This window comes from Rhopalosiphum padi, chromosome 1, assembly GCF_020882245.1.
Source record: "Rhopalosiphum padi isolate XX-2018 chromosome 1, ASM2088224v1, whole genome shotgun sequence".
NCBI classification, from domain to species: Eukaryota; Metazoa; Arthropoda; class Insecta; order Hemiptera; family Aphididae; genus Rhopalosiphum; species Rhopalosiphum padi.
The window spans coordinates 1,452,151-1,475,342 of record NC_083597.1 but is presented as its reverse complement, the minus strand read 5'-3'; the positions used below and the strand labels follow the sequence as shown (position 1 = coordinate 1,475,342).

At 25.8% G+C, this 23,192-nt stretch overlaps 3 protein-coding genes across 6 annotated transcripts; 2 read left to right on the top strand and 1 right to left on the bottom strand.

The window, feature by feature from the left end:
- Window positions 1–99: 99 nt before the first annotated feature.
- LOC132932214 (pre-mRNA-splicing factor Syf2) lies at window positions 100–2,422 on the top strand. The gene is made up of 4 exons (XM_060998517.1): window positions 100–456; window positions 1,589–1,729; window positions 1,800–2,092; window positions 2,166–2,422. The coding sequence occupies exons 1-4, from the start codon at window positions 388–390 to the stop codon at window positions 2,329–2,331; spliced, it is 669 nt and encodes a 222-aa protein (XP_060854500.1). The 5' UTR covers window positions 100–387; the 3' UTR covers window positions 2,332–2,422.
- On the bottom strand, window positions 2,256–18,437 carry LOC132931713 (uncharacterized). 4 transcript variants are annotated; one of them, XM_060997789.1, is made up of 11 exons: window positions 13,416–14,373; window positions 13,161–13,330; window positions 12,914–13,085; window positions 7,387–7,543; window positions 6,613–7,294; window positions 6,345–6,484; window positions 6,192–6,279; window positions 4,320–4,409; window positions 4,008–4,220; window positions 3,234–3,296; window positions 2,256–3,122 (listed from the first exon to the last, which is right to left on the bottom strand). In XM_060997789.1, the coding sequence occupies exons 4-11, from the start codon at window positions 7,495–7,497 to the stop codon at window positions 3,100–3,102; spliced, it is 1,410 nt and encodes a 469-aa protein (XP_060853772.1). In that variant the 5' UTR covers window positions 7,498–7,543; window positions 12,914–13,085; window positions 13,161–13,330; window positions 13,416–14,373; the 3' UTR covers window positions 2,256–3,099. The 4 variants fall into 4 exon arrangements, 3 of the variants coding, with proteins under 3 accessions (XP_060853772.1, XP_060853856.1, XP_060853685.1); XM_060997873.1 differs by lacking the exons at window positions 12,914–13,085; window positions 13,161–13,330; window positions 13,416–14,373 and adding an exon at window positions 10,827–11,192 and having other exon boundaries at window positions 4,119–4,220; XM_060997702.1 differs by lacking the exons at window positions 12,914–13,085; window positions 13,161–13,330; window positions 13,416–14,373 and adding an exon at window positions 10,827–11,190.
- Window positions 18,438–18,512: 75 nt separating this feature from the next.
- On the top strand, window positions 18,513–21,008 carry LOC132932135 (proteasome inhibitor PI31 subunit). Its single transcript, XM_060998401.1, has 5 exons — window positions 18,513–18,825; window positions 19,473–19,622; window positions 20,286–20,497; window positions 20,560–20,736; window positions 20,801–21,008. Exons 1-5 carry the CDS (start codon window positions 18,682–18,684, stop codon window positions 20,928–20,930), a joined length of 813 nt encoding a protein of 270 aa, XP_060854384.1. The 5' UTR covers window positions 18,513–18,681; the 3' UTR covers window positions 20,931–21,008.
- Window positions 21,009–23,192: the final 2,184 nt, after the last annotated feature.

Sequence of the window (23,192 nt, the reverse complement as noted above, 5' to 3'; positions counted from 1 at the left end):
TGATTAACAAAATTATCCCACAATAAGTTTATCTAAATGGCTACACTGATAATATCTTTTTGATAAATATTTAACAACACAAAAAGATAGTAAGATTTCCCAATCATTCGCACTAATCGCACTTCGCAGTTCGCAGTCACTACTCACTACTCACAATTAAATGTCAACATTATTCATCATTTAATAACATTTAATATTTATATATATCGTACTCTAGGGCTTATTTTTATGCAGTAAGGCAGTAAATCAGTTTTTAGTCCACCTACTCCACCTCAAATATTATAAACGAGTGTGACTATAAGCATAATATTGTTCTATGATAATGCTGTAATAGATAGTTTACCACTGTAAAGGTAAACTGTAGTATTTACATTATACAATTTAGCCATGAGCCAAGCTGTCCAAGCTAAACAAGCGGATCGTTTGAAGAAACTAAGAGACCTCCACATCAAAAGAGTAAGTATTATTATTTTTAATTATAATAAAAATTGATGACTAAGGTCATTGATGCAAATCACAGGGGTGCTTAGCACACTAAAATTTAATGCCATATTCTTACTCTACGATGCCAGCACTCCAGATCTAGTAATCGTCTTAAATAATAATTAAAAATCTTGGATATGTACTACTATGGATTAAGATTCACTATCAAACTTCAAACTTTTATTATTTAAATTTTATTTTAACAATTATCCACATGTTCTCAATGATAAAATCATTTTAAAATAAATATTCTGAAAACAAGTGTATGCAGTTTAATTATTACTTATTAATAAATTAAAATAATTTATTTTGCTTAAAATATGATTAATTTGATTTTTTTCAAATGTAATAGAAATAATATGGTTAATGAGATGTGTGAGGTAAATTACTTCACTAGTCCTCTAAAATTGGTTTGATGCTCAGTGCTCAAGCCTCCCTAATGTTTTGGAGTATACTTACGAACAAACTTAGTGTAGTATCATTATCAAATGTTCATTCTAATCGTTGAATAATGAATCTAATATAATATCTATTATAACATCTCTACCAGTGGCAGATCTAGGATTTTTTTCAGGAGCTCTCGCTTTTCCCCTCCCACTTATCTCTACTACTGTCAAAAGCTTTTTATTTTATTAATTTAACACTGAACAATCCTAAATCTAAATCATTCATACATGTGTACAATCTATTTTATTATTATTATTAGTGCTCGAAATGGACCAGAACAGTGTTCCAGTTTGTAATATAATCTTTTGCGTTAGTCCTTGTTGGTTAAATTAGAATCTAAAGGTTCTGGTTTGGAAAATATTAAATTAATAAAAAATTAACAAAATTAACTATCTGTTATTATATATTTCTAATAATTTTGATTGTAAAAGGTTATGCCAAAAAAAAATATCTACTAGGTATATTATAGGCATATAGGTACACATAATTTTATAGGCGTTCTGATTTCTTAAAATTTTTCATTTTGAGCACTGAACATAATTGTATAGCAAGTTAAATTTTATTATGTTAATTTTACATAGCCAATATTTTAATTTAATTTAATATTATAAAATAATTTACTATAGTGGGTATGTAATTCTTATTATCTCTTACCCAGAATGAAGCAAGAGTGAACAACCATCAAGAAGTTGTTGAAGAAGACAAACAAATGAAGTTGCCATCAAACTGGGAAGCAAGGCAAAGAAAAGCAGAATGGCTTTTAAATGACGATAAACTAAGGCAAGAGGCTAAAGAAAAAGTAAGAAATTTTATTTTATTAAATAGTTTGATTGTATTTTAAATATTTTTAATGGTGTTAATGATTTTAGGGACAAGATTACAACCGTTTAAAACTTTTAAACATGACCGCAATGGAAGCAGATGCTATTGACAGAAAGAAAAAACGCCAAAACCCTGATCCTGGTTTCTCTGATTACGAAGAGGCTACAGCTCGTCAATACAATAGAATGATATCCAACATGAAAGTAGATATGGACGCCTATCAAAGACAAAAAGATAAACTGGGCAAAGCATTCTATGCAGAGGCCAATACTTATTTGCATGATAAAGTTAAAGATTCAAAAGAAGGAATCGACAAGATGGTCGATGATTTAGAAAAACAGTATGTGTATAATTAATTATTGTAAACTTAAAAATAATAATGTTAAGTGAAAACATTTGTTTAATATTTGTAGAATTGCGAAACGTAACAAGTTTAGTAGGAGAAGAACACATAATGATGAAGCAGACATTGATTATATCAATGAAAGAAATATGAAATTCAATGCAAAATTGGAACGGTACTATGGAGAGCATACTACACAAATCAAACAAAATTTGGAAAGAGGAACTGCTATTTAAATTTAAAACACAACAACCACATAATTATATATATATATTTCAAACATAAGTTTTTTTATTATATATATTTAAATAAAAATGTAATAACTAATTCAACAAATTATTGCATCAACCCATGTTCCAAGTCTTTTTGTGTACAAAAAAAAATAACGCATTGGTAAAAGTTTAGCAGTTGAATTTGACGGTTTCTTCTAAATGCCCATTGTTTTTTGTGAAAAATAAATATAAATATGTAATATTTATGGTGTATGTATAACAATATTTTTAATAAAATACTTAAACAAACTTATATAATATTTTAAATAAAACAAGTCTTTATTTTCAGCAAATAAAAAATATTGCTGTTTGATACATTGAACTTTACAATTTTATACAAACAAATAAAATTTTATTGGTTTTAATTAATATAATTTTATAAATCTAATATTTATAAAAACTGTGTAACTTTATCACTCAATTACATAACATTATTTAAATTTCAACTTGTATAAAAAGTAATTAATCATAATTTTATAAAATTATTTTTAACATTGTACATAGTGTATCTAGAGAATTGACAATTTTTAATAACAGTATAAATGTATAAATGAGCAATTATCAAATCAACTGTAAATATCCATACACTCCATTTAGATATTTGTAATGCAAAATAAAAAAAAATAGCCCTATACTTTTAAGTATCACATTAAAGGCATTAGGAGAAATTTTATTTCGTCCAATCAAACGAAGACACTGATGACAGTTCAACATACATCCAAAATCAATATTTCAGTATAAACTTGTAGTTTTTCCTATTAACAAATATTTTACATGTAAGTGTTTCAAATTAAAATATGAATGATATTATGACAACTTAAGAGATTTTTCAGTAATAGCAACTGACAATCGCTTAAAAAACTCACTTTGATGATTTAATCGATGCGTAACTCTTACATGAATATTTCCAGGATATGGCTGTGGTTTTCCTACAAAATCAATTCACATTTTATTGGATAAAAAATTAAATATAAAAAATTTAGCCAGTATAAACTAACATTGATTTAATGTACACAACACTAACCATAAAATAATTAGATGGTAACAGTGTTTTTTTTTGTGTATAATCAAATTTTGCTAAATAAATATTATTATTATTATTATTATTATTAATAAATAAAACAGTAATACTTATTTTTTATTATTTGTCATATACATAAAACACTATAAACTAGAAAGTATGCTAAAAAAAGTGCATCTTAAATAACTAATTTTAACATCAGGAAAAAAAACAAAAGTGTATATAGTGTTTAATAATTATAAAAAGTAGTTCATAAGGTATTAATTTGATAATAAAAAAATAAAAAAAGTTGTTATTGTGGAGCAATAAATAAAATTATAGATTCAAAATACTTATAACTTATAAGATGACTAGTTCTCTTAGATGCATTGGGAGAGGAGTGCATTCTCAAAAAAAAAAAAAATTATATTTTGAACTATACTATATATTATAATATAATATTGAGAAAAATAAAGTGTTTATTATACTGGGAATTATCTGTGAGCTCTTCAAATTTTGTAAATCTCTAAAAAATATATTGGTCTAGTTGGCCTATGGTTCTCTACGCTATTTTTATATACCCCACAATTTATCCATTTGTTTATAGTTAAAAAAAAGTTAGTTATGTTAAAATTCTCACCATCACACACTGCAAAAAGTTTCAAACTCATGTTAAGCATTGTCTTGTTAAATTTGCAGTTAATTTGGTGCACATGGGGAATATTGTTGTTCACAACTGATGTAGTAGTACCTAGATCGAAGCGAGCCATATCACATTGTTCACATCTTGGTAATATTGGATGATTTTGGAATGTGCACATAGGACAAACCCAGTTTTGGTTTTCAGAATGTTCTATAAAATATATAATATTTTAATGATAAAACAATTCATATTTAAATTAATAAGTAATTACAAGTAATTTATTAAATGATTAAGTTAAATTGTTCTAACCTTGATATTCTTTGTGCATTTTCCCAAAAGAAACTTTTTGTCCAGTATAAATTTTATTATAAAATTGTTTATTTGTTTCGTCCAACGGAACTGTAAGAATAAAATTATCATATGAATCATCAAATATTGTTAGAAAGACAAAATCCTCTTTAAACAACTTTTCCTAATTTCTAAATATACATTTACTTTAAATTAACTACCATTCTATTATGTTTAGTCTCTGTTATTAGAATACTAAGGGAAGCAGTTTTAGATATTATACACTACCGTCATGCAATACGAGAAATAAGCAACAGTAGTGAAAAAATCATGAAATAATTAAGACTATAATTACTGTGAACAATTCATTCTAATTTAACACTTCTAATAAAACGTAATCTAATTACTAAAAGTGTTCTGATTCTGTTATTGAACTGATCATTGTTACACTAATTGAATTCCAATACAATGTGTACATGGCTCAATTTAACATGTCCACAACTGGTGGCAGTAAAGATCTTTAGAATCAATCAGTGAAACGATAAATAGTTTGATAACGAAATCAGAAGTTATTTAGTTATTATATTATGCTTTATTAGTTTTAATAAGAATGAATTGTTAATAATAATTATAATCTAAACTATTACATGGTTTTTTAAAGACTGTCGCTGATTCTTCAAATTACAAGTCGGTCATATATAATATCTAAAACTTCTGCCCTCAGCAAAATTATAATAACTGGAGTTCTAAGTAATCAAATAAGAATAAGGGATGACAAAATTCTTAACAAATAATTTTAATATTAAATTCTAAGTATTTTTACTTTTAAATTTATTTTTTTTTAATAATTTTGTTTTTAAAATATGTTATATCCATATTCTATGTATTTAGAATATTTTAAATGTTAACATTTATCTTTATACTATACAAGGTGATTTTTTAAGCATGCTTACCCCATTTTTATGCTTAAATTATGTATATATTCAAATTCTAATTTTTACATAGTTTCAAGTTGTTAAAAAACATTTTTTATTAAAAATTATAATATTTTTTATACTTGTATATTTTTAAATTTTTTATTTTTTTGAATGGCAACATAGTTTTAATTGCATATTCCAAAGCAGAATATTTTTCTGAGTATTTTGATACATAAAAATTGAATTTAGTGCAATTAGTTTATGAGTTATACATATTCAAAGTTTAGACAAGCGGAGTAGAGGACAAACATTTTGCAGGGTAACCCTCCACTACACGCACATCAAAACTTTAAATACTTATAACTCATAAACTACTCGCCCTAAATTCGATTATTATGTATCAAAATACTCAGAAAAATATTCTGCTTTGGAATATGAAATTAACTCTATGCTGTCATTTAATAAAATAAAAAACTTAAAAAATATAAGGATAAATATATTTAAAAATAATTTTTTAATAAAAATCTTGTTTTTAACAACTTGAAACTATGTAAAAATCAGAATTTGAATAAATGCATAATTTAAGCATAATAAAGTGGTGAGCGCATTGCTTAAAAAATCACCTTGTATAATATCTACAAAAATAAATCAAATTTATTTTATCTTGTTATGCTACATTTATTGATATAATATAAATAAAAAATATATACATAGTAGAAAAACATTTTGAAGTATTCAGTATTTTGTGTCAACCCACGACATAATCATGTCATAAGTATATTTTTTATTTTTTAGTAATTCGAGATTACTATTAATTTTATTTGTTAAAATTATACCAAATTGGAATTTTTTTTCATAACCTAGTTAATTTTTTTTAGGATTTGTAAAGTAGTTTTGCTTTATTTTAACTATTTTTTAAGTTTTTTAAATTTTTAATATAGTTTCAACATCAACAATTATCGAGAATATAACCTACCTTGATTTTCTGTTGCTGTATCAACTTGAACAGTTAATTTGTTACATTCTATTCGTAATAATTCAACATCATTTCTTAAACGTTCAATCTATAAATACATGTATAAAAAAGGAATAAAAAAATAAAAACAAAAATCAAATTTATTCTACACACCTTTCTGGAATATGAACGTCTTTTAGAAATATCGTCTTCCATCAATGCTACATTTTTTTTCATAATTTCTAGTCTTTGTTTTTCGGCCGACAATTCTAAAGCCAACTTCTGCTTACGTTCTAATTGAGCATTAATTACCACTAAAAAAATGTCATCTATTTAAAATTTTCTTGCACACATTTGCTAACTTAAAAAAAATTATTAATTTAATGTTCATTCAGGAAATTTTAAATCCAATAAAAATGTACAATATATATTAAATAATTACTTTTAGTTTTAGGTAATATATTTTCAATTTGAACTGATCCAGGAAGTTGAATTTCAGTCATCCGATTAATAGATTTAATATTTGTAGGAGATACCATAACACGAGAAGTAGTCACAGTTGTTTCACCTTCGGGGTCAATACTTATATGAAGTCTTGATTGATAACAATTTTTGGGGTCAGTTGTTGGATCAAATGAACAAGCTGTATATGTGAGTTCAGAACCTCCTCCAGCTGATAAATCTAAAGGAGGTAAAGGATCTTTAGTAGGCGTTCTTAAGGTGAGGCTTACAGAAGTAAATGGTCGATACTGTGTATCGACAAATGGCACAGAATCTAATGAAAGACAAGACTTGTGTCTATGCTCTCCTTGATGCCGCTGTAAAGGAGTTGAGGGTGCCGAAACAGATGAACATTGACATCTATTTATATTAAAATCTATATCTAAAATTTGTGTGTTATCTATATCACTTCTATTTGTGTTTATTAAATCCTTAGTTTCATCAAATTGATGTGGTCTATTTGAAAATTGTAATTTAGGTAAGGAAAGATTATTTTGTGACATTTCAAGAGACTTAGGCCTGTTAGCCATTTTATCTACAATGTCAGATGGATAAGTTTGTTGAACATAATTTTTTTGAACACTTCTTAGATTTGATACACAAGCTTCTCGATTAGTTGAATGCTTAAATGAAAAAAATATATATAAAATATAAATAATAACTGTTAATTTTAAATAAATATAAAAATGTTATTACCACTGATTATTTTTCTTACCTTGAGAATACAATCAGAAACAACTTGATCTGGAACTGTTGGAAATTGCTGTTTGAGCTCATGAAACATTTGCATCACCGAGATCCTAGAATGTTTCCTGTGTTCAGACATTATAGATAACTTTTCAACAGCATTTCGATTATTTTTTTTTCTTTATCTGAAAATAAAAAAATGGAATTTATTTATTTTAAAAATTGACACCAGTAATTATGTTAAGTTATAACGTGATCTTCAAAAAGTTTTATAATTATTTATTATTTTTTGGTCGTTTAATGTCCTTTTTGGTACTAGTTGTGGTCAGGGGTGTATTTAGAAATGTCTTATGGGGGGGAGGGCACAAACAAAAAGTTCAAATTTGCATACATGGGTCGTAGAGTTGTAAAATATCTCATATAATAAAAATAAGTATAAAATACGGTGAATGGAGGACATGGACATCTCTTTTAAATATGCCCCTGGTTGTGGTAGTGTCAATTATATAAATATTCTTATCATAAAACATATATTTTATAAATATATAAATATATGTACGTATAACTGTATAAGTGATACAACTATATCACAAAATAATAATAATAATTACTTCTTCATATGAATCCAATATTTTTATTATATGATGAAACAAAAATGGACAAAATAATAATGAATAAGTGCCAAAAATTAAAAAGCACCTAACGACAAACAAAATCAACAAGTTATTTTATAAAAATAGTATTTTTAATTTGTGATAAATAATAAAATTAGGTTTTTGTAATTATAGAATTCATAAGTAGGAACTGTTATATTTTTGACCTGCCATTTACAGATTTACACCTAAAAATAACTCTGTTCATGAATAGTTTATTTTAAATGGTGACGGTCGTCTTTTTGGATAATAATCTTCAAAACATTAACACCTACAAGTATTTTTTTATGTTCGACTCATGTTGATGTAATTTAAGTTTCAACGAATAATTTGTATTAGTAAAATAATAATACATAGTTGATTATTAAAATGACTGAATATTTGTGTATTTTATGTATACTAGATAATTATTCTTAAATTGTTTAACCAGCCGTCCTAAACTAAAATATATTTATTGCATCATTGTTAGTCTGAATAAAACAATAATTATTATATGAATAAAGAACCATATACAATTTAACTTAAATACAACAGTTAAATATTATTTAATTATTCTATTAATAATTTTAATAATAAACAAATATTAGGTAAATGTAATAGCATACGATACATTTTTTTAATCTTTTTATTATAATGTTAAAATACTAATTACTTAATATGCTAACATTGAATTTTTTAAAATAAATAATAAATAAGTACCTAATACAACAATAAAATATATTTATTTATTCAACTTAAATAATATAATAATAATATATTTTATTATTTTGGCAGAAAATACACTTAGAGCTTATTCCAAGAATGAGATTAAAACTAAATGAAGGTCATTATGGAAAATAGCTAACATTGTATAATGTATTACTCAACACTGACAGCATACTCTAAAATAACTTTTATAAATAAAAACGTATTTCTATTCTATAAGAGTAAAGTTATAATCTTAGAATATTACTTATTTAACAATAATTGTTAATTAGTTAGAAATAGTAAATGTTTTATTATAGTATATAAATAGAATAAATATATATAATAATAAAATAAGGTAAAATAATTTATAATATATGTAACCCAATTAAGTTACTATAATAAATCATCATTTGCACTAAAATGGCATATAAACACAACAGACATACACACAATTACACAAATATAAGTTTAATTGAAATACCAATTTATACAGTCTGATAAAATGTATGTCGTGCTATCGAATTGTGGTCAAGATAACAGAAAAGTACACAAATATATAGAACAATATCAAACAGGTACATATTTGTTAATACTAAAAGTAAAAATGCTTTATTCATAGAATAAAATAACTATGTTTTTAAACAATTATTATACAGAAACAGTGTTTCCAAAAATCTTTAAATTAGTTTACTTATAAGTTATATTATTTGTATTTTACTAAACTAAATAACTAAGGAAATATAGTACTGTCAGTGGCGTATCTAGGAGAGGAGCCACATGGGCCATAGCCCCCCCTCATTGGTCGTATTTACTATTTTTTTGTTTTTAAGATTTATATTTATTTGTATACATGAACACAATACATACAATATGTCTTATATAATTTTAGACAGTGTATACCCCCTTCCCCCCATACAAAAATTCTGGATATGCCACTGAGTACTTTTAATAATAGTTCATTAAATAAGTACTTTGTTTATTATTGTATAACTTCATAACATAGTAAAATATGTAATCATATCAACTTATTTGTGATCAGTATCCAGCCAATCACTCAACAATGCTACTGATTTCAACCAAATAAAATTACTTAACAGAAATAATTTATACAAATATAGTACTGTACTTATAATTGGTTAGGTCTATGTTTATTTAATAAATTAATAAATTATTTTTTTATACTATTACAGTTATATATTATCTGTGGAGAAACTACCTTTGATTAATTCACCAAAAATGTTTATCTTACTTTTATATCTATATAAATTTTGAACTATTGAAATTTAAATTAATTCAGACAAGCAATTTCTGAGTTGTATAATTGTATTCACTAAGAATTATATCTAATTTCCTATCTGAATATTTAAAAATATAGCCTATATGACGTATAGTTTAATTGAAAGTAGAAAACATTTACAAACTATAATATATATACAATAGACAAATTTATTGTAATATAAATACAAAATTGAAAACATAGTAATTTTAATGAAAAGAACATCCAGTGATAACATTTCTTCAAAAAGTAAACTCCTAACATTTAAATTTAAATAAATTTAAAAGTTAAGATGAGATAAAGCATGCTTGGTTAATCTAGTAGTCTGTATTACACTATAATCTATAGATAAAAGAAAGATATGAAGGTACAAGCCAAAACTAAATAATTTGATTTCAATGATAAATTATCTAATATACTTTTAAAACTATTAATAATAAATACATATAAATAATATAATAAATATTAGAAAAAAATTTTCTTTCTATAATGTAAGTATGTAACTATACCAAAAGTGGATACATATAATACCTAATAGGTAAGTAATTAATAACAATTATCAAACCAATAAATAACATTATACATTACCACCTAGGTACTTATTAATACAATTAATATGTAAGGACAAATCAAAACTGTAAATTATTTCTAAAACTAAAATATTATTTAATGATCAGTAATTTATTAGATGAAAAAAACTGATAAAAATAATGTATTAGTACCTAATAATTAATTATAACTATAAACTATAGAAACAATTTAATATATGCATAATTAATCAATTATACGTCAACACATAATATTAAATGAAATAATAATTGTCAAAAGTTGATTTTAAACCCAATTTCTTACCTGATTGAATATTAGTTGTTGTTTATTATCTTAAGTAACAAACATACATCATTTTATACATCAAAACGTACTATATGTAATAGGTCACGTTAAAAACGGAAAATATAATTTATTTAATTTAAAGTTCACCAAAAATATATAATTATTAATTTAAAAGTCCGAAAATTATGAAATTCTTAAAACTACCATTCACCAACAAGTTCTTTTTCGTCGAATTGTTTTCAATGTTTTCATTTTCTCAGCGGCCTTGAACTAACCAGATCAGATGGAAATCAGTGTGGGTATTCCATATTACTGTATGGGGTATTCACATACAATACTTTATGGAATCTCAATCCCTTTATCGACTCTATCCTTCACTGACAAACCAACAGGCATGACGTAGTTTTACAGTTAACTAATGAAGAAAAGATGAGAATACTATTATTTTTTGATTAATAGTTAATTTATTATTATTATATGAAATTATGAAAATTATAAAAAATATCAAGCACCACGAACACGGTGTATAGTATAGTAAGTTGGTATAGTGTATTTATCTATAGTAATCATATTATTGATAACGATAAGTGTCCAGTCCATGTCAGTCATAGAGTATTACTCTATGATGTCAGTATGTAAAATAATAAATATTGTCAATTACTCAATTATGTCATTGTTATACCACAGCATACATGTATTTATATTAATATAATATAATATTATTCTGTGGTTATACATGGTTAAAACTTAAAGGTTTTAAGTAGTCAATAATTAATACTCGTGATACCACATAATGAAAAATGAAACATAAATTTTTTTAATATCATTTATTTTATTTAATTTAGTTATGTTAAACTGCCACAAAAATCTCCAAGACAACCTAACTAAACAACAAAAATAATTTAACTTTTTATAAATTAAAAAAAATCTAATCAAATCTTTGTAAAAGTACCTTCACTGGAAGGTATCTTTAATCCGTCCTTCACGCCATAGTTATCTATTTCATCAATTTCACTTATTGTTCAAAATTTATGTAACAGATTGTGGAAATATAAATAAAGTAATAAAAAAAAAAATCAAATCTTTGCATATTAGGTAAAATCATTATTCTGTGTTAAAATTACTTCTTTACCTTAAACCTAAAAATATTGCTCCCATCTTTCATAATATAACTTAATAATCCCTATGAATACTTTTGTTAAGTTCATAGGTCTACCTAGAGAAAATACTAACCGGAATAACCCACATACAAATAAAAAGGAAATCCTTAAACCTCAGACTTCATAAATTCAGATAACTTCTCCAATCAAAAAACATTAACAACTAATACGTCTTTCAGTGACTAGACTTACAGCATTCAACTATAAGCTAAACTTATCAATCATTTCAATTAATAAATCTTCGACTCCTCATAAATATTACCTAGTATTATTGTTCTGTGCTATTATGTCAACAATAGAACCTTATAACCATGACCTCAACAATCCAATGTTACCAAGTTCATCACTTGCGTCTGCACTCTTGAATAATATACCTATATTCAACTATTTCAACTCCATAAAAATGTATTAAACCACTAAAACTTTCTTATTTCTATTGTTTCTAAAAAATCCCCTGTCACAATATCTAAAAACCCTCCACGTCACCTTAGATGAAAGTACCCAGAAGTGGTGAAGTATGATTTTGAGCGTTTTATCTTTTTGAGTAGGTATATGATTGCACCCAGTGCCAGAATAACAAAGAACATGATTTTGACTATTCAAAGGCGATTCATAACTGTGCGTGAAATTGGGTATGACATACATTTATTCAAATAAAGAAAATTATATAATATCAAAAAAATGTTATTGTACCGTTAATGGTTACATAAGATTCATGCTCAATCTATGTCATAAAAGACAAAAATTATTATTATAAAAAAAATATTGTTAAATTTATGAAAATAACACAAAATAGAAAAGTAAATAATTTAAAAAAGTGGGCAAATTACATTTAATATAATATTTAAATTAAATTTTAAAGCCCCGATACCTATTTCCAACTATGGTCATATACTTTTGTATATTTTCTGGCGTTTAATTTTTTACATACTTTATGTTGCTTACAGATAAATTAAATTTTCTTTAATTCTTCCTTTGATTTTGGCCTGATTATTCCTTTGGAAATGGTTGATAATTTGGTAACTGTGTCAGCCTGAGTTTCCATAATGGTAATTATAACAACAAATATTGGTAGATGAGCACTATTAAACTGTGCGTTATATTATTTACTATAGTTCTGAAAATAAATAACATATTATAGCAAATTAGCAAACAATTTTTTTTTTTTTAAGACTTATTAGTAAATATTTACCTAAGATTTAGTGATGGTGTCTCAGCCCATAAAATAGGTGAAAATAAACAACCAGGTTCAATATACGTTTCCAAAAAATTTGAAAAAAGTTGGCCAACTGTAATATTTCAACACACATATAATATTCAACATAAGCATCCTCTACGTTGTCTGAAGCAATGAAAGAAAGTCTGAAAAGTGATTGAAGCCATATTTTTAAATCGTTATTTTTATCATAATATACCTTTTTTTAAATAATATTCTTATTCAATTTACTTTTCGCCACCAAGCTTGATCCTAGTAAAAACAGAATATTTTAATTTGGATAGCCGGAAAAACTTCTTTTGTTGCTTCAATAGCACCAATTTCAAAATCAATTTGTAATATTAAAATTTTAAAAATTAGTGATTGCTTTTCGCATATTATACTAATTAAATATTTCTATACATTTATGTATTCTTACATTTATCCTTTAAAAAAAAGTATAGCAAAAGTATGTAAATGCCATTTTTATAATCATGAATGGTATATAATTGTAAAAAAAATGTTGGAGTATATTCAAATGTTCCGTCTGTAAATAAATCTGTACAACTTATCAAACATTGATGATTTTCTTCAGTTGTTAAACAAATAAAAGTTGAAAAACATGGGGTAAATGTAAAAGCTTTTTCCCTCTAAACATTAAAAAATCTTCACTTTGTCTTTAATTTTGTAATGGCATCTTTTTCTTCGTTCAATATACATGGCCTTTCTAACTGATTTTATATCTTTATGTTCCAATGCAGTACTTACGCTATTCATAAGTTCACTTCTAATTAATTTTATTGGCTGGGTAGTTATAGAACTTGTAGCTTTTCGTTTGCAACTTTCCCTTAAAACTTGCCTATCAAGTTTTTGAATTGGATCAACAGGATGGTTATGCTCACTAGCATTTTCTATAACGGAATCATCAATCGTCATTAATACTGTAGACGTACACTGTCTTTTACAACACCTCCATCTGACATATCCATCAGTCCGCTGTCTAATGTATCGAAATTTGTGCCCATTTACTACTAACAAATCACTTCCTCTTTCCGAAGTTACACGGCGAATTTCATTTTTCATTTTAAAAATTAAATATAAAATTTAACACTGCGAAAAATAAGACATAGAAGCTCACAGTTGAAAGTTGAAACATGAACACAACTGTCACAACTTCGTCAACATACGTCTGACAGTAAAATGTAAATAGGTATAGATATTAGCATTGAGTATAGATAGTACTATCTATACTCAATGATATTAGATAAAGATGGTCACGGTATCAATCACGGACTAAGATATATCTTAGTCCGTGGTATCAATGTATCATGCACGATTATAAATTATACTAATTATAGACTATCTGACTATAGTATAGCCGTGGTTAAAATAGGTCGAGTCAGCGTCGGGTTACTCTACACCACGATTAAAGATATATAAAGGTATTTCTTTAATCGTGCTCTACACCTACAGGCAGAATAATCAGGTGATTGGAGTGGCAAATTTGGCGTACTTAAAAAATAAAATATATTTATAATATTATATTATAATTTGAGACGGCAGAAAGTTTCCTGCTTGTAGGCGGCATATAGCTTAATTCACCAATGGGTTGAGTATAGCCATACTTATACATTCGTACATGTGAGCGCAATCGTATGCCCAACTGCCCAAGGTGGATATATAATATATATATCATTGTTCTGTGTTAATATTAATATTATCTAAACCACTGTCTTCAACTTTTTGGACTAGCAACCCAAATATTAATTGGAAATGTGTATAATGCACACGAAAATGGTGGGCAAGTGGGTATCGCTCTGCTGTATAGTAGAGGTGATGGTGAGTAGGTATGGATGTGTTAAATACTTAAATTTGAATGCAATAACAATTAACAGGTATTATTGTATACGAAAAGCGATTCTGAACAGATATGATTTGTCAGTCTAGCATAATATTACTAATATTAGTAGGATATATTCTATTATTAGTTATATTTAAATTGTTATATGTCGTTATTTTACGCGATTTCGTAAAAAATTAAAATTTCATACGCTCATACATTTTTTCTATATTGACGCTAGAATTTTTTTTTTTAAATTTAAAAAATTATTAGATTGCCAAATTTTTTTTATCAGCATTTCAAAAAAAAAAAATATCGAAAAATTGTGATTGTCTATAAATAGCTAAAAAGTCAAAAATTTTTTTTTTTTACAATAAGCAAATTAGATAAAATAAAAAAGAATAAAGTAACATGAATATCGTGTTGAGGAAGAAACCCAATGATAACACCTCCTTTCCATTACTAATTTAATTGATCTCTACACCATTTACGCTTTAGTCTGCGTGGTGGGTTTTTTGGGAGGATGAAGGTGGACTAGGATAATGTGTGATATTAAAGTATTGCTATGCCTGCTTAAATTTTGGTGGAAACGTTTGTACATTGTTTTGGCTAGTTCAGTGGTACGTAGTTATTATTTTTAAGTCATTGTGTAAGGTAAAGTTTGAAACGTACCAGGGGGCTTTGGTTATTAACTTAAGCGCAATTGATTGAAAAGCCTGAATTGGCCTGATGTTCCAGGGCTTGGCTGGACCCCAGATTGCTATTCCATAAGTCCAGATCGGTCTTATGATTGACTTATAAATAATAAGTTTGTTTTGGAGTTGAGGAGTGGTCGGATAATATTTTGAAAATATAATCGTAAATAGATAACGTTAATATAAACATTTGGTGAAAATTTCAAGTATTTATAATGATTCGTTTTTGAGTTACAGCGAAATAAAAAAATCGGCGTAAAAATCCCGGTTTTTTCCGTTACTTTTTTAGGGTTTTTTTTATGACACTCTTGAAAACTACTGAAAACCTTGACTCATCAAAGTACCAACTAAATTTATTTTCCTTTTCAGGGCTTGAAGTCAAAAATCAAAGCATTATTTCTACTCCAAAACGTGATGACAGACACAAAAATAAAATAAAATAAACATACATCATGGTAGAATCAATACATTCTTCACTCCGTTCAGAATATAAAATATAATAAAATTGAATGAATTTTAACGTTAAAATTATTATTATTTTTTAACTGTTAATGAATTATAGCTGCTCAAAATTGGGTGATTTGAGGTTTTTAAATGTTCGTCCTACTGATTATTACGGCTATGACCTGTGAAGCTTTGGTAACTACAGGTAACTGTTGTTAATATAGGAATAGCCTATCCATTCTTTTATTATCTATGATTTATATACATTGATCTGCGTCAAAAATGAAAACCGTTCAGGAAGATTTTAATTTTTTTAAAGTGATTACTTTATAGCTTACACAAATATCATAATAAATTAAAAATTACTATTACAGCAATTCTCCACAAAACCAAATAGTATAGAGATGTCTTAACTGATTAAATATTGAAGTTAAAAAAAAATAAATATAAAGTGTCACTTCTAGATCAATTCACTGTTATTCTAATTTAACACATTTGTCTAATACCAAGCTATAGATTGAATATATCTCTTTTACAAATCAAAAGAACTAAGATTTTAAATTAGGTATGTAGTAGACGGCTATTGGCGAAAAACGGTACATATTACAATATTTAAAGTTGCTGTCTTTTGACACCATGAAAATTATTTAATAGTCTCTACATATTATCTTTTATATTGTATTTATGTGTGACAAGAAATTGAAATCAATGAAGTAATTGTCAATAAGTTGTTGCAGTTACTGGACAAAAAAAAAATCAGTTTAAGTTTGTAAGTTTTTTAGAAATAAAACAGAAAAGTATTGTTTTAAAAGACAAAATTTAATTAGTTTAACTCTTTATAAGGTTGAGTACCTTTGGTGATTGGTTTATAATGTAACTTTTGAAATAACAATTTATTTATATTTTATAATCTTATTCATGTTTCTAATTATGACTTTTTAATACTACTGACGTACTGTTGATCATATTGAAACTACAGCTTGTTTATTTACAGAGACTAACAATAGTGCTGAAATGCATTTTATATTACACATGAAAATGCATTATAATTTTTTTCAAGTATAAATTAATAAATTAAACATAGTACAAGATTATTATTGAATACAAAATTAATTTATTTATAGAATTTGAAAAAGTAATCATGAGTAAATTTTATTAAAAAAAAATAAAAACATTTATATAATTTGTAATATCTAATTACTGCAATCTATTGCTATAACAAACATAATTTTTATTCACTGGTTGTTTAGGACAAATAACAATTTTGTCTCAACGCATCTATTTTCATGTACATACTTCCGATAATCTAATTTTTCTGAACTGGTATCTCTGATGTAAGTATACGACAAAGTCAAATGTTTTTATGAGCGTATTTCAAACAACCTAAATGCCCCAGCATTGGCACACAAACTTTTATCCCATAGCTAGTTTATCTATCGGATGAAAACATACGTGCCAATGCTGTGGTAAATTGACACTCGATTACCTAAAAGTTGCCCATAATAACATTGTCCTCGAAGTAGGATTGCTACAGAAGTACAAAATCAGGATAATTACATTGTCAGAAATATGCACATGAAAATGGATGTGTCTAGGATTAAATTACAATAACCATAGTTGGAGCTAAAAACAAATAATACGGTTAGAAAATAAGTGTATGAGAGGAAGTTTGGTTGCTATCTTAAATTCTATTCAGCATATTTTAAATTGTCAGCCCATCTTGATGGATACATCAGTTAACACTGTAAACAAATAGGTAACAAATACATATTTGAGATACAATGTTTAAATATATTGATAGGAAGACATAATTACAAGTAACTTTTATTAAAATAAAATGGTTAAATACCAAAATCCAACTACATTGTTGAAAGCAGTACGGAAATGCATGACTGTAAACGGAACTTACTATACTATTTTACCTTGGTTTTGAATTTGACGTTCGAATCGAATCTGGCCAGTGTAATCCGCATACTATGAACAAAAATAATCGACAATCCAGACCAAAGTAGTAGTAATACAATAATTAATTGTAAAACAACTACCCTGGTCGAAACTTAACGACAGAGTTAAAATTTAAAACAATCAACAGCAGCAGATAGATTGGCAGGGACATGAAAAATCATGGCTCATGAAGAATTGTCAGAATATAAGCAATTACAAGCATCGTGATCCGGCGAACGATCCATGGACAATTAGCAAACTCTTCTTTTTATGTTAGGGGGATGCTTACACTTCTTGTATCTTCTTGTATTCATCATATCTACAACATATCTGCAGTTACTACCATTCTTTATTATCTATGGTTACCATGACAAAACAATTTTGTATTCTTATCTATGATGCTGTATAATATGATAATATCTTAAGAGTTAAGAGTGTTAAGACGTGTCTGACGTGAAAACGTGATTACTACAGAATAAAAATAGTACAATTAATACAGGATACGGAATACGGATAATATGAACTAAAAAGTACCTGTTAGATTAAAAATTAAAAATTTTGTAAAATTTAGGATACAGCATTCCTTTAGAACACCATGTCCGAATATAGTTCTAACTTTTGGATGTTAGTATTTGAATTTTTTAAAAAAGACATTCAAAAGCCTGAGGACAATTTGATGATATTAGTACATTGGTTGTTGTTGAAAAACGGTTTTCAAATACTTGAACTTGGTTGTGAGGTAACAATTTAGTTTACTAAACTTAATATTTAATTAAACAAAATTATTTAAGTGTAATTAATTAGTAGTGATGTGACTAATCTTGATTAACATTAGAAATTGTATAACAAAGAAGTTTTTATGTTCAACAGATAGAACTAGTTTTAATATATGTATGGTTTTAGCCTCTGATTTATTTTGAAACAAATAACATTATAAACCTAATGATGGGGGTATCAAATTGTAACTAGATAGACTGAAATGTTCTTATGTAAATTAATTAAAATAGGTATCTACTATCACGGAGACTAGAAAATTATGTTAGTGTTTATGTATAAAATCTAATTGGCCTGGCATATATTTTAGCCCTATTAACATTATATTTTACCTTAACCGATGTTATCGTTTGTGAACATTATTGCAATCCATTTATATTTATAAATGTTTAGATATATTTTTATTTTTATTGCACTAATTAATTTTGACTATCTATTCTAGTGTATTTTCGATTTATAACCTTCAACATGTTTTCAGTACATAATATACATAGTTATGATTATTCTTATACCTAGTATATCTTACTGTATAAACAAACTAAATATATATATATATTTTTATTTTTTACTGTTAGTTTTAAATATTAGGTATCAATGTATGTATATTTTCAGGTTACAGAGGATAAAAATGTGCAACCATCTGATATCTTACCTACAAATTGGTCTCAAAATGAGACATATAAGTTACAGTATATACGTGACAAGGAATTGTTTTTGTTGACTGCTGTCAAGGCTGCTGAAAGTCTTGTGTTGAATTTATATGTACCTAAAGTTTTAAATATTTATATATAATTAATAATAATGTTGGTATTTGTTTGTTATAACTATTTCACCACTCCATATAAAATATATCACCCTGCTACTGTATAGCTGTCCGTTGTACTTTATTTTTTATATAGCATTAAACAACTATCAATTATAGGTAAATAATAATAATATTTGTAATAAATTATTTTCAATTAATAGTAACATAGTTAACAAATAACATTTCATAATTACACCTAAAAAAAATCAGTTTTCTAAAGTTCCTTAAATATCACATTTTATTTGTTTTATAATAATAATTTTCATAGGAAAAATTAAATGCTAGTATTAAATATTGCATAAATAATTTATTAAAATACATTTTTAACTATATTTTAAAATAAACTGATAACATTTGTAAAATAGTTATGAATTTATAGATATTATAAGAATCATTTATCTCTTTTTCCAAGAATAGATCACATTTTTTTATTAACCTACTTGTAAGATATAAAAATACATAGAAATATCAACACTTCAGTTTTTAAATTAAAAAAACTGCTAACTTGGGACTGCTCACCCGATGGCAGGTGATATATTTTGTACAGGTTGATCGCAGATAGATAACAAATAAATACCAAAATGTTAAACATAACTTTACTATGATTCTATTTTACTTAGAATGTAAAGACAAAATCAGTGACATGCAGTGCTATTGGAAATATTAATTCTACAGTGCAATGGATTACTAACTTGGTAAAAAATAAAGATAAATTTGATGAAACTATTCAGTTGTTAGAAAACGAACTAATTGTTCCTATGATAAAAGTAAAAGAGGAGAAGATAGATATCAGCACTCAGACCAATAATGAACCAAAGAAGTCTCCTCCCTTGTATGTGTTCTTTCATATTTTTTAATGTAATTAAAATTTAAATTGACATTTATTTTATTAAGAACGCTAGTTGAACGACCTCTTGGAAGATATCCAGAACGACCAGAACCAGGCCATCCAATAAATACATTTCCATCATATGGCATGTCAGATTTGGATCCATTAGGTGGTTTACGTGGTATTGGTGAAGGTATGCTCTTTCACCCAAATGCTGGGATTGCAGGACCATCGAATTCAAGGTACGGCTTTTCTAATATTTTGTATTTAATGTTATTCCATTACTAATTAATATTTAATATTTAGGAGACCTCCAATGGCACGTTTTGATCCGATACGCCCTCTCAACCCAGATCCATTAAGAGCTGACAGATTCAGTTCAAATCCAGATCATATGAGACCACCAGATTTTGATGAATTTGATATGTATATGTAAAATAATCATTTTAAAAATTTATTCACTTTATAAATATTACTTTAATTTTAAAATAATAAATGGAAATACCAAAAGAAATTGAGTATTCGCTGAATTGATTATAGATTTAGATTCCTTGTATACATAAATAGATAATTTATTTATTGCATTGCAAAAATTATTCTCAGTTATAAACACTGTCGCCACTCAGCATTGTTAAACATATTATAACATACTACATACTGCCCTAGGTAAAAATCTTTATTAAGTCTAAAATAAAAAGGTTTATTAAGACACACAAAAATGTGAATAACAGTGAAATTTTACATTGGCAGGTTTATTAAAACAATTTTTACAAACAATTATCAATTTATTTCACTAAATATTAAAAATGAAATATATTTAAATTCCAATTAACCATGTTTAAATACCTCAGTTATTACTATAAATATAAATATTCTAACAAATTACATTATTAGTATATGTTTAATAGATTTTGTCTTGTGATGGGAAATGGGAATTGTTTCTTTTATGGACCATTCCAAATGATACTTTTAGAATTACGATTCCAAAAAACTCGTTACATCGTTTTAATTAGTGCTCTTTATTGTTGAATGATAATTGTTAGTTATTAACAAGGTGGATATATATAAATCTTGATTGATTGTTTTAAAAGTAGCAAATAACAGGTGTCATATTCGTTTCTCAAGGAAAATAATTATGTGCATTGCGCACCTATTAATTATTAAAGTATACGTACTATACTACTATAGTACTATGTAAATTTTATAATAATACCTACATGTATTCATCACTCGATATCAAGTGATCATCACCGTTAAGTATACTTTAGTATTTAGGTTACTGTAATAAATTATCATTGTGCGAGTGTCACTAGTAATATTCCTCTACCTTTCAAGAAGTTTCTTTAAAAAAAAAATGAATTATATGTAGAACCACATTACTAAAATAACAATATTTGATTAATATATTTTATTTTGCATCAATTGGCTAAATTGCTTTGTTAATTTACAAAATATTAATAAGCAATAAATTAGATTATAATTGATTATAGAATTATTGAGAGAACTAACTTTATTGGTCATATTTTATAGATTTACAAACATTTCTAACAAAATGTGCTACTGAAATTTTTGGTGGTAAAAATAAAATTGGTATGTTGATCATATCCCCCCCCCCAAATAAAAAACATAAACCTACAGTAGCGTCGTAGTAATCTGAAGGGAATTTGGCTGGAATGAGGCTATGACTTTGTTATAACGTTGTCTTACAATTTAAACTTCAAATTTTTTTGATTAATTTTATTTTTTTTTTCTTTGGATTTGAGTACAATAAATATAATAATTGATTAAATTTTTTTTTTTAAATTTATTAAAATTATTACTATTTTAAATTATATACATAGAATAATGGCGATGTACACTTGAAGTCTTTCGGATTACAACAACACTATACTATATTAGAGTTTAATTTTTGCAAATTGCAATAATATTTTAAAAATGCCACAAAAATGACCATACATTAAATTTAAAATCGAATCATATGAAGAATATTTAAAATAATTATCTTATACCCAATAAATTCCCAGTTTTGGGATTCAGGGAAATATCCTCAAACTTAATTTCTGGGAATTTTCACATCACTAAGTGGGGGACTATTATATCAATGGAACCAATGTAGAACTCACAAAATTTTAAAATATTCGTTCCATCAATCACTAATTTTATTATATGTACATTTTTCTTTTTTGTATTCGTTTGAATTTTTGATACTCGATTCAAAATTTAATATTAATATTTTATATACATATATTCTACCTATAAAAGAATAAAAATCTAAATTTGAAATAGTAAATTCAGTGGCATATTTATAGTTTCTTTTTGTGTATTGTGGTATGGAGGGGTGGCTAGGGGCTTATAACATGTAAATTAATTTATATTCCTAAAAATAACGATAATTATTGATTTTTTATACATAATTATTAATTTTTTATTCATAATTCTTTCTCATAATTTTTTAACATTTAATTGTATATAATAAATATATCCAAAATTTAATTTCGATTTTATAATTTATACATGTATGTTTGCTTATTATTTTATTAAGACATCGATTTAAAGTAAATCAACTTATTAAACTGATAACATTTGCTGTTAAAATACTATCTATATTCAATAATATAACCAATATGAGTGCCAAGAAATTGAAAAAAAAAGATTCTGAAACTATTTGATGTGAAATAACACATTTTTTTTTTCATTT